This window comes from Arachis ipaensis, chromosome B5, assembly GCF_059453495.1.
Source record: "Arachis ipaensis isolate K30076 ecotype BB chromosome B5, ASM5945349v1, whole genome shotgun sequence".
In the NCBI taxonomy this organism is placed as follows: domain Eukaryota; kingdom Viridiplantae; phylum Streptophyta; class Magnoliopsida; order Fabales; family Fabaceae; genus Arachis; species Arachis ipaensis.
This window is the reverse complement of record NC_142440.1, coordinates 5,640,843-5,654,066: the sequence shown is the minus strand read 5'-3', so window position 1 is coordinate 5,654,066 and position 13,224 is coordinate 5,640,843. Positions and strand designations below refer to the sequence as shown.

The 13,224-nt window shown below is 31.5% G+C and overlaps 1 protein-coding gene across 3 annotated transcripts; it reads right to left on the bottom strand.

The window, feature by feature from the left end:
* Positions 1–1,183: 1,183 nt before the first annotated feature.
* LOC107642631 (two-component response regulator-like APRR2) lies at positions 1,184–7,511 on the bottom strand. Of its 3 annotated transcripts, none has more exons than XM_016346042.3 (12): positions 7,285–7,511; positions 6,396–6,553; positions 5,686–5,765; positions 5,423–5,489; positions 5,211–5,257; positions 4,918–4,995; positions 4,299–4,841; positions 3,548–3,688; positions 3,164–3,385; positions 3,014–3,082; positions 2,807–2,884; positions 1,184–2,476 (listed from the first exon to the last, which is right to left on the bottom strand). In XM_016346042.3, the coding sequence occupies exons 2-12, from the start codon at positions 6,523–6,525 to the stop codon at positions 2,312–2,314; spliced, it is 1,620 nt and encodes a 539-aa protein (XP_016201528.1). In that variant the 5' UTR covers positions 6,526–6,553; positions 7,285–7,511; the 3' UTR covers positions 1,184–2,311. The 3 variants fall into 3 exon arrangements, with proteins under 3 accessions (XP_016201528.1, XP_088344873.1, XP_020978556.1); XM_088488747.1 differs by having other exon boundaries at positions 6,396–6,579; positions 7,285–7,486; XM_021122897.2 differs by lacking the exon at positions 7,285–7,511 and adding an exon at positions 6,807–7,258.
* Between the last annotated feature and the right edge of the window lie 5,713 nt (positions 7,512–13,224).

Here is a 13,224-nt window from a genome sequence, read left to right as displayed (position 1 = left end):
GAAAAAGTAAAGAAAAAAAATTTTGTAGAACGCTATATTATGGCCAAGTTGATAAAAAAAAAAAAAAAAAAAAAAAAAAAAAAAAAAAAACATAAATGACACAATTTAGTAAAGAACCTTACAAGTATAATTGATGATAAAATTTTAAAGTTTTGATGACTAGAATTATCTTAAAAAATAGCATTGGTTAGTTTTGTTGGGATATGTACATAAAATAGATATCAATCTAAATGAAAGAATTTTAATTTAATCACATAGAAAATTGAATAGAAAGAAAATTAGAAAATCTTAATGAGAATTAGAAATAATTAATGATAATAATTTGATCACATTTCTATATATTTAAGGCGTTTTATTTTAGGAAAAAAGTTGAATAAAAGAGATTATAATATCTCACTCTAATAAATTTGGTGTTTGTTTTCTGGATTTTTTTATGGTGAATCTAATAAACTTGGTTAGAAAAACTTTTAGTATATTAAATCCTAAATCTTATAACAAAAGTACATCTTAATTAAGCCACAAAATTGACCCTTTAAAAAAACTAACAGTAACACAATAAAAAAATTATGAGGTAAACATTAAAAGAAAAAGTCATAAAACAAAAAGTCAACAACCTTATTCATTCATATAGCTAGGCAAAAAAATTTAATGAACAGCTAATTGAACCGAATTCAAGGTCTCACAAGTCACAAAATTGTAAAACAAAATAAATCCACAATACCAACATCAAAGTATTTCCTTAACACATCCCTTTAAACAAACTTGAGTATTATATTCTTAAGAAGCCACGCTTTTAAGATTTAACCATATATGGTAACCTTAATTGCATGCACAACTCATTTTCAAAGTTGTGAGAAGTGAAAACTATAAATGAGGAAAAAACGGCATACCCCCAATATCCTTTTTCTCACTTTTTCATTTTTGTTTAATTTTAATACAAAGACCTTAGTTGCCCTCAGCATCTTCAATCCGACAAAACAAGGACTATTCTGTCATAGATCTGAACCCTATTTAAAGATCTGTCGTTAACAAATTGGTTGCTACATGCACAAAATAAGATTCGAACTTTCGACACTTGCTTAAACGGATGAAAGAGCTGACCACTCGATCAACCCAAATTGGTTTTAGCAACACGTCTTTTAACATATTCAATTTAATTTTGCATACAAACAAGGTAGAATCATGCGTCAAAGCTTGGACTTTTATTATCATTCACATTAAACATTATCCTATCCTATGAAAATGATATGAACCCCACTTTTACTTTATTAGGTACCTCTGTTCATGAGGCCCTGGAGCCCCAACTACACCAACATACACACTACTTATCACCATAATAATAAAAACCTTATGGCCCCATGAAGTGTACATTTCACAAATCAGAATCCCTCACCACTTCTCCATCAATGTCATCATTATTGTTAGGTTTATCAGCAGCCATAAGGGTCTATTTACAACCACAAACATCTTCAACAAACGTGGCCAGTTCTCACCTCACCACCTAAGATAAAACTGTCAAACACCTTTTCTCTGTGTTCTGTCGTATGAAAATTTCACATGATCTTCCTGTACGGATGGAGTCTTACATGCAATTATCTTCCTATAAAGTTGGTAATTGAGAACCGTTAGATAATAATTTAGTCAAACTTGTCAAATCATCCAACATTCCCAACTGTCAACTTCACATGAATACAACCGCATGTAAGGTTTTTACCTACTCATCATTGGTTAAAATTATGTTTACAAAGATTCATTCTAGATCATGAGAATCTACATACAATAAAAAGATGACAAGAAATCTTCACTTGAGAGGATCCATTTCCAACATGCTTTGCCAAGTGGCATATGGTGTTGTATGACCCGACTTCATCGCCCAACAACTCGGGGAGGGAGACAACTCCATGGATAAGGGGTAGGTGCTTTGCCGGGACCACGAGACATGGTTCCAACTTGCAGCCATTATACAAAGGCAGTTGAGAACACCTTGGAGATAAAACTTGCCAAAAGAAACACAGAATAACTAGACCAATCAACTTGGGAACTTGAATTTGATATCATTGGTCCATATCTAAAGGGGACTCATTCAAGGACACTACTCACCAAAGAATTTAAATGCTCCCAAAAGAATAAAAAAGTTATTAACCTAAATTATTCAATACTCCACATTTCAATAATAACTAAAATGTTAAGCATTGAATAGCATGAGCAATATCTTTTTTTCTTATTATTACTACTTCTTTTTTATCTTTTACTTTTGAGAGCATTTGAAAATTTCTCCTATCTAGTGGGGACTGTCGAGTGATTACACATGTCAGCAGGGTTTAGAGCCCTTGGAGTCAAGAGGGATGGGGGATATGCCTTGCCTGGAGAGCTCGGCCAACACGCTGTCCGTGGAAGGAGGCTTGAGGCCCAAGGGTAACGGTAGCCACGGCTTGCTTATTGCTTCCTTTACAACTTTGTCAACAACTTCATCTGCCTGCATGCATGCAAATAACACACACTGAGGGAAGAGTTCATATTAGCTGAGATATTGCATATTCAAGCATTGATTGCATGGTTGCTTTCATGTGAAGACATTTATGTACACAACTCAAACATCAATTGGAAAGTTGATACTAGAACTCACGTGATTCCGAATTAAATGAACACCCTAAAAAGTATTTTGAAAGATGGCTATATGCTTTATAAGACAACCATACATGTGTTCTGAAATACATGCTTAATAGAGCACTATGTTTTTCCCCAAGAGACAGTGTCATCACAACATGATTCATAACATTCAACGAGTAAAAAAATGCATTATTACCGGATAATGCTCAAATGAACTTGGTGGCATGCCATATCTATAATCCGCTGATTTACCATTGTGCAATCCAGCCATATGCTATGTTAAATGAAAAGATGTAATTAGAAGTACAAAGAAAATTATGCAGATATGGTTACCTTAGTGACATTCAGTAATATCATTGGGGAAAAATAAAAGAGTAAATATATTCACTTCACTAGTACTCACTTGAGTGTAAGAAAGGTAAGGAGCTTGAGTAGCTGGCAACACTGGACAACCCCATGCATCCACATGCACCTGCAATACCAAGTTTTCCAGTATCAAACTGCATCCATAATTTCTTATAACCCACACCAACCAAGAAAGTAAATAAATTACCCCTGGAAAAGGCTTCCAGTGCCAATTTTCTGTAGGCCGCAACCAGGTATAACCAGGAGGTCCCCAAAACTGTGCACCGGTTGTTTGAGTTCCGGATTGTCCCCACATTGGATATACAGGAGGATAGGCCATAACTGGCCTTTTCCAGCGCACGGTATCTCTTTGATTTTGCCATCTTCGATCTTCCTTGGGCATCATTTGTCTCTTATGTAGTCTGTATTTCTGTTCAACAAAGAATTGCTAATAAATCTTACAGTGGATGATATAAATATATAATATTCTTTCCTTTTATCTTTTTTATTCTTTATTATCCAAAAAGAGATGAACATATTTGCAGCTCAGGAAAAGAATGTGATACTTATTACCAGCAACAAAATTAATGACCTGAAGATGGCTTGCCACATTATGCCTAGTCAAGCCCTCCACTTTCATCAGCTCCAGTACGCGAGAAGGAATGGCTTGATCAATACCTAGTTGTTCCACTGCCTGCACAAACTTTTTGTGCAATGCAGGAGTCCAGTCTACCTGAAATCAAAACCAAGTAACTAACAATTCATTCACATGAAACAGTTAAAAAACTTTAAGAGCTTGATAACTAACTATGCTTTTTTTGTCCAATTAAGTGTAATAATTCTTTATGGATGTATACGTCATTAACTACTTTGAGCTCCAAATATTCCAAGGAATTTCACCTTCACAAGGACAATTAAATTTATTTAAAACATGGAAATGAGATTCAATTATTCAAAGATATCAGTCCGAAATGTGATCAGAAGATTCTTACTTACCATCAAAGAGCAGTTCATATTTAACAATTCTGTGTTTCCATTATAAACCTTTTCCTCAAAATGGACATATGTTGTGCACATGATCTTATTTGAATGACTAAGAGATAAAGATTCAACATATCCAGATTATTGATAATTAAACAAAAGTTATCAACTATTTTCTGGTTATGTGTATCACACTAGTGGCTTACATTGACCTATTGGCTTCATGAGAATGCGAGAAATTCGAGGGAAGAGGGAACGGTTGCAAAGTATTAATACCAGCAGTTTGCAATTGAAGGGAAGACAAATATATCATATCACAGTCATAAAAATGTTGAGAAAAACTTAGTCAAAGTGCTACTTACTTTCAACTTCTTCCGGTTAGCTTTGTTTTGACATGTATCACTAAGGACCACTGCTTTATTTGGAGATGTTATATTTCCATTGGTGCTTCTGAGAGACCTTCTATCATGAGGATTCAAAGGAACAGTACTTTCACCATTGGAACCATCAGCAACAAAATCCTCTTCCTGTTTAATTAGAGTCTCTTCAGGTTTCTGTGGTTGAGTACCTTCATTCAAATTCTCACTTGATGCTTCAACAGATTTAGATTCCCCTTCATGTTCCCCACTTTCTTTTTCATTCGAGCAATTTGTATGCTCTTGGCAATCACCATCATCCAGTAACCTTGCTCCCTGTTTTAATTGAGGTGTCGAAGGAGCCGGATATTTATCACTTCCGGCAGACTGCTCATGGTAATTATCACTAAACCTTGATATATTCTCTAAATCAATGGAAATTTTACTCTCATGATGTCCATTTTCTGTTTGCAGCTGCAATATGGATTCTACAGACTCTTTAACCGGTTTTAGTGATTCGGACAAGACACTTGCCCCAGCATTGAATGCCTGCTTGAGATCAAGCACATCAGAACCCATTTCAACCATATTATGGTAAGAAGTGTACATGAAAACATTAACAGACCTTATGAACCACATGCTGCCAAATATTTCTGAGTTTGTCCTCAGAGAGTGGTTTACATAGGAACTCAACAGCACCAAGCTTAAATAGAAAATGGATCAGAGTCAAGGGGCATGAATAAATCATCTGTGTCTGATTTGAATGATTTAAAATATATTGAACTAAAGAACAATTGACAACATGAGTCAACTAAAGATAATACAGGTAAAAGACAAATTAAATAGATACTTAGTTAGCTCAACCAAAAGTATATATTTCCCATGAATAATTGTGACGAATAAAAAGCAACGTCTTACCGCAATGCACTTCATCATAGTGCTCAAGCACTGAGTATCTGAAGTCACTACATAAAACAGTGGATGTATTAATTGTTAGAAAAATACAAATAAACATTTCCTGATATTTCATGTTCCCTTTATTTGTGGGACAAAGGGTAGTTATAACTTATAAACAATTACATGAAATCGAGAAGTTAAATCGGTAATGTTGGTTGCAGTTTAATACTTACTGATGGTTGGCAAGTCCTTGGCATTCTCAAGAAATTTAAAGCCTCTCTGGCTGCTACTTGTACTCACCTGAAATGAAGATGGATCTATAGTTATACATATAAGTCATCACTTACTGCTACTTTGGTGGAAGTATGTTTTACAGCCTAAAGATTGCAAGCATCCTATTGGTTATTTTCTTTTCTAATTTTACATATTAAAATTATTTTCAGTTATTAGGTGATGATTTGTTATTTATACCAAAAGAATGGAGAAATTTTAGTACCTCCACAATGGCAACATGGAATCCTTCGAGCCTATTTGAAATTTCTGACAATGCTTCATTCTCATCGTAGAAGGTAGAAACTGTACAGAAACTTCAAATGTTACTTATGAAATTAAAGAAAAGAAACAAGCATGGAGGAAGCGAAAGCAGGGAGGGGGTATGTGAGTATAAGAAGATAACACTATCTGATAGTGAAACACTCAAGGTTGGTTCTTAAGACAAAATTCCAATTCAAATTAGTTGATCGAATAATTTTGATGAGACTTAGTTTCTGGGAACTTTTTATTTCCCATAGCAAATTCCCATCTTCTGCAGCCAACAAAAATGGAATAGATTCAGTAGTTCATAAAGTCTGGTTACCAAGAATTTCTTTATCATTGTTACCTTTCAAATTTGGACCACAATAGCATATGGTTGTGCAGCTTTAGCTGCTTTATACCAGATGTGGTAACATCAATCATCAAAAGTTGTTCTACTCAAGTTTTCCAACCTTATATGCAACTAAACCACAATTTCCGGAAGAATCATATAAGGACCATCTAAATTCTAAAGCAATGTCACTTTACAAGATGCCATTATTCTACATCAAGATGGGGCCAAATTCTCCCACCAATTGATGAAAATGGAAGTTGCTATGCCAAAACCTCAAGTAAATGAATAAGTGAGGGCATGCCTACAAGAAAAAGAGGGGATCCATAAAAATGTCTCACCGTGATAGTCCATGGCCTCAAGTTTGGCTCTTATCTCAGAAGCAGAAGTGCTGTCTCTTTCAAGGAGAAGAACCCTAAGACCCTTTGGAAAGTCCTTCCAACCATGTAAATCATTGGCAGTGCAAACCATAGCTGGTTTGGCATCATCACTCAATCCCCTAAACACAAGTACCACATATAAGTACTGTTCATTGAAGAAAACATGTCAATTCGTTTTGCAAGATCCATCAGATTCAAAAGCTTAATAGTTCAAGGAACTAAAATTTAATATTAAATACAGAAGATAGATGATAAATAAGATCATGAAGCAGAAACTTCCATTGAAAACTTGGAAAAATTAAAAAAAGGTTTCTTTTTCAACCACCCAAAAGAAAATCTAATAGGTAGGAGATAATAATGTAGAATACTAACATGCCCTCTGAAGTCTGAAGAAGAAGATCATCAACCAAAACAAGGTTCAGTTTAAGTATCATAAGTTCTTATCATGCAACAAACAGCTCGTAAATCACAAAAGTAAAATCATTTCCTCAACAACCAAAAATAGAAAACAAGACCAGTACAACGAAGAGACAAGGATCTCATTTGTTGATAATAGTATCACAGAACAGCAAAGAGACAAAGACGAACCCAGGTAAGATCTAACCAAGAGAAAGAAGAAAAACTTCAAAATTCAGAACCTTGAAGCTAGAAAAAAAGAGAATGAAGCAGCTCAAGGTGGCACATTTAACATGCCATGCACACAACCATAACACCCCTTAAAAAAAAGGACAGAAAAAAGAAAGGAGCAGAGTCCAAAAATGAAGACTTGAAGAGAGAGGGATAACGAGCATGCAAATGGGAGAGTGGAAAAGCTAGAAAGGTTCATCTTTTAAGCGTTGTTAGCAGATACCTTGGATGAAAAGAAAATGCCCCACCAATTCTGCAGCAACAAGTTTTACTCTTTCTTTCTCCTCTAACTTATTGCATTGATATTAACAAGGAGAGACAGAGATTAGAGAAGAAGAAGAGAGAGAGAAGGAGAAGAGAGAGGTTTAACTGCGGTCGTTGAAGTGTGTCTGTGACTGATTACTCAACAGTTCCCATCGGTTCTTAAATCACCACACAATCAGAATACTCAAATTTAAATGCTAAATAAAACTCCTCTCTATTATTCCCAACTTGCCCTTACATTTTACCATCTTTCTTTAATTTGTAAGATTTAAGGAGGAGTACTAGGAGACCAGCAATTTTTGTGTTTTGTAATTATCAATTGGCCATCGGTAGTCTTTTTAATGGTATGAGATTACATCTAATGGTAAGAGATCACTCACTTTTCTCTCGATGGTTAAGTGCTGGCCACAAAATACAAAAATTGCTACCTCCTAGATTTTTCCTTAATTATGTATTTTTACATGTACCTTAAAAATATCAATTATATTAAATATACATTAAAAATTAATTATTAAATTAGTTATATAAAAATATATCTAAAATAAATTAAATAATATATTTTTAAATAAATACAGTGCTTGATTTTTTGTGCATACATAATATTTTTATAGAAAATGTTAAAAATATTTAATTTGATTCCTGAAGTTACACTTGAACCTCAATTTAGTCTTTGAAGTTTTAATTGCCTTAATTTAGTTGTCAAACTTTTCAATTGACTATGTGACGGAAACCACTGTAGGGACTAACGTGATTAAAATTTAAAAAGTTCAGGGACTAAATTGAGGCAATTGAAACTTTAAGGACTAAATTGAGACTCGAGTGTAATTTCAGGGACTAAACTGGGTATTTTCTCTATAATTTATAAGCAACAATTTTTTAATTTTTTATTTTAAAAAATAAAAGATAAATATATAATAAATTAAATTTATATTTTATAAAAAGTTTATAATTAATAAATTTAATATATATTTTTAACATAGATATTATATAAATCTTTTTTTGTATTATTCATTAAATAATTATGTTATATATTAAAAATTAATTATTAAGTTAATTATTTATATAAAATATATATTAAAATATAAAATATATACAAAAAATTGTAAAATAATATATATAGATATGCTGATTAATTTTTTTTCCATATACATAATATTTTTATTTATTAAATAGTAATTGTTGATTCTTAAAGAAGTAGATGCCGTTTTTTCTTCAGTAACCTAATCAATAAATGGCAATATGGCATGGTGACTATTAAAGATTGATTATGTCCAATAAAATACATTAATATTTTAGTAAGTGGAAATCATTTGTGTATTTATTCTAGCTTTTTTTAATATTTGAACCACCTTCGTTGATTTCATTTTCTCTCTTGTTTGGCTAACTAAGTGATTAGTTAAGTTTTTCTTTTATTTTAATAACTATTTAATTAACCCATACAAAATTATCCTCATTATTTGTATTTAGACTTAATACTAAAAAAATTGTGCAAATAATAATACTATTTATTTTCTAGTTCTTATTAAAATTTAAACGTATCCAAGATGAAATCAACAAAAGAGAAAGGAAAATTAAATCAAACTTTGCCTAATATAATCACCGTGAACATTTTATGAAGTCTAATCACAATTATCCAACGCGGTATTTGATTTATGAAATTCCAAAAGACTCTTTTATTTCACTGCAAAGTATTAAATATTTCGAGTGTACATAGACATGTCAAAATTTTTGAAGATGAATAAAAAGATAACCAATTTTAGTGTTATTGGATTAATTGGTTCATCCTTCACATAACATGAAAGCACTAAAAAAATTCGATAACAAGAACGTTCCTACTAATCTTATGTTCAAATCCAAAATCTTTGGTCATATGAACACCTTATTAAATTAGGATGCCTATTTGACTAAAGAGAAAATATAAGGTTAATAAATAATATATTTCTAATTTACCTATAATTTTACCTTTTTATAATAAATTATAATATAAAGTTAAATAAGTGGAAATCACCTCCTAATGTTTCTCTTTTTGTACATCGTCTTTTGGATGCCAAACGTACATAATTAGATAATTGATTATATTAATTAGTGTTCATGTGCTTTTCTAAGAATTTAATTTTGCCACGCCCACAAAAAAGTTGGAAAAAAATTTTTCGCCCAGGGAAAGTGGCCTCCACAAAAAGCTCAAAAAAGGAGAACAATCAGTAAATTTTTTCTACAAAATCAACGTGACAATAATTGCTTGATATTTTTTATAAAAAATAAAAATAAAAAATTGATATGACTTTTGACCAAAATTAACGGTTTTGCCTAAATAATTTGAGTTATTCAAGTAGTGTCTATTTAAATAAGTATTGGGAATTTAAATTTTATTTTATTATATTTTTTTTGTGACTAAATAAAAAAGAAAGAAAAAAAAAAAGAGACAAAATCAAATTAATTGACTATGGTCATATGATATCTAAATCTATTAGATGTTGAAGCTTACTTTATGGTTGGCTTCAATTCGAGTGAATGTCCGCGACAGAAGCAGCTGCTTTAGTCATACAATCTGTAACACTCTTTGCAGTCCTCTGAATTAAAAGAATAGAGACTTTCCAATTCCAATTCATAACCTCCTGTATATGCTTTACCAAATTCCATTCCGGAATATCCTTACCAAGCATTCTTTGGTTTACCAAGAAAAGAGCTTCTAAACAGTTTGTTTCATAAATAACCTCACGAAATCCACTCTCCCAAGCAAAAAGTAAACCTCTCCAAATTGCATACAATTCAGCAAAAAGGGCACTGCACACTTCAACTTTTCCAGTGCAACCTTTCAACCAACATCCATCAGGATTACGAATGATACAACCAAAACCAACATAGTCAAAAGGAGCAAAACAACTAGCATCACAATTCAATTTAACTGAATGAAGTGGAGGTGGGACCCAATGCAAACAAAGCGAAGGAGGAGACAAAGATTGATGCATAGAAAAAATAGTGTGAAACTCCCTTACTGAACTATGAATCAAACTCACCACTTTACTAACACTCCAAGAATCATCTATATTAAATAAGTCATGATTCCTGCTTCTCCAAATTCACCATATGGTCGAAAAGAAAAAAAAAAACATCTCCATTCCTTGCACCTCTGTAAAGCCAATAATATAAATTCGAGTTATCTGAATACAGGCCTAAAAGGTTCCAGACCTCCTTGGCACTAGGGCACTCCCGAAGACAATGAAGAATTGATTCAGAACCATTCTGACACTGATGACAGGTGTTAGATAAAGCTAAACCACGACCCAAACAAAATTCTGCCGTAGGAATAACATTATGAAGACTGAGCCAAATCAAGAACTTGTACTTCTCAAAAATATGCAGTCGTCATACCACAACCAATTATCATGCTCATTCCAGTCAAACTTTCTTTTGGCTAGCCAACTATACCCACTCCTAGCTGAGTAGAGTCTAGAAAATGCCACACCCCACGACTAACTCGAACTCTCTCCAGCATTCAAATCCGGATTATAAGCATTCAAACGTTGTTTGACATCTTCTGGAATGATAGAGAAAATATCATGGAGATTCCATTGACCATCTTTTCAAACGTCTCTAATAGTTAAATCAGAGTCAGATATATGTACAAAAGGCACATCTTGAGCAATTGGACCCTCAATAATCCAATTGTCAAACCAAAAAGATTGATCAAGTGACCCAACGCATCAAGAGAAGGCATCCTTAAGAGTACCAAAAGCTTTCGAGATACTCTTCCAAACATGAAAAGCATTGCAAGGGACAGGGTCATCTAAAACTCCCTCATTCCTCAGATACTTCGCGCTCAATAGAGCAACCCAAGGCTTGTCCTGACAATGAAAAAGTTGCTAAACCAATTTACCAAGTAAAGATATATTAACACATGCAGGATCTCTAACACCCAGGCCATCAAATTTCTTTGGAGTGGTCACGATACTCCAATTAACAAGAAAAAGATCTCTATCATCAATTTGACCCTTCCAAAGGAACTGTCTCATCATAGAAGACAATTTATCGCAAATCCAATTTAAAAAAAAAAGAATACCTGCATATGATAGACTGAAAAAAAAAAAAATTCAAATCTGGGACGGAAAAAAAAATGTTGCCTTATTTTTTTTTTTTTTTTATCTCATTGCAATCATCACTTAGAATAGTAATTGCTAAAGAGGCAGTGCCAAGGGACTTTCACTTTCCTCACAAAATACCAACAGACTTTTCTTAAAGTCTAATAATGCTAATCACATATGAAAACATTATCAACTTAATTAAGAAATTGACTATATTGGGTATACATTACTTTTTCACCATGTGCCACAAGTCAAGAAGTTGATGTGTGCTAGAAGCCTAGAACTAGATAAATAAGGCAAAAAAAAAGGGTAGTAATTTTGGATAAATGATTTGTCACGTTATAATGTAAATAAACATTCCATATATATCGGTGAATTAAAGTCCAATACAATGGGAAAGTATTCATCGAACTTGTTAATTGTGTGATTAGATTAGCATTGACAAATTGACCTTGGTGTTAACTTACTAAATTGACCTTGGTGTTAACTTATTATTGTAAAATTAATTTTGATGAAAACTAAATTGTGAGTTGTGTCCATATAATTTTTTAAGACATAATACTAAAGAAAAGATATCGTATAGATAATATAAATTAAATCAAAATCACATTTCGATATAAAATTAAATTTATAAAAAAAAGCATAATATATATTATCCAATTATTATTATTACTTTTCTATTCAATCTTTTCAATATACTACAATAAATTATTTATTATCCAAAAATATACATTAATATTAATGAAAAATTATATAGGTTATCATTTTAAGATGTTAATTAAAAAAAATCCTAAACTATATAGATATTATTTTATCATAATAATAATAATTTTATATATAAGTTTGTACAAATCCTGGTCACAAACTCTAGTCCAAAAAATTATAATATTTGATACATAAATATTATAAATATTTTTTTTGTGAATAACATATTTATACGTATAAAAGACTAAAATATTATTTTTGTCTCAAACGTTAAAAACAAATATCAATATTGTGATTTTTAATTTTTTTGTCGTCCTATATATGTCCTATTATATTATCCTCACTTTAATCTCGTAAAAAAATTCTGACAGATCATGCATATACTAAAATAAATTATTTGTCTTTTAATATTACCAAAATACAATATTTATATATTGAAGACGCAAATATATCTTTTCTATTTCTATGAAAATCGCAATAGAAATATAGTGAATTATGATTTAAACATTGCGTTAAGTTGCATGTGAGAATAAATCGCTAGAAATTTATGCCTTTTATGCATTTTATCAAAAATCGTTTGGGTGTAGCGGTTTCTTCTCATACGTAACTCAATTATCTAAATTATAATCCACCATATCCTATTGTGTTTCTATAAAAAAAAAAATATTTGCATCTTCAATGTATAAATATTGTATTGTAATAATATTAAAAGACAAACAATTTATTTTAGTAACTTGTTCCAAATTTTATTTTGTTAATTATATTTTACATTTATTCATAAAGGTAATATTATAAGAGTTTGTCCTATGCAATATTTACTATATATTATCACATTTCTAGTAATTTTTTATTGATTTAATAATGAGATAATATTGAGTCACTATTAAAAATTTAAATAACATTTTTTGGTGAAAAAAAAAACATTAATACTTACCTCATCAAATACTTTAGATAAAAATGATACTATAGATGAAAAAAATTTCTCTAGAGAATCAATAGAGTATTTGTACAATGTGTTTAATGGGTTATTTATTTGGTCTTATATGAGTTAAAAAATAAACATCCAAAATAAAATACTACTAATTTCTCAAACACAATATATCCATATTATC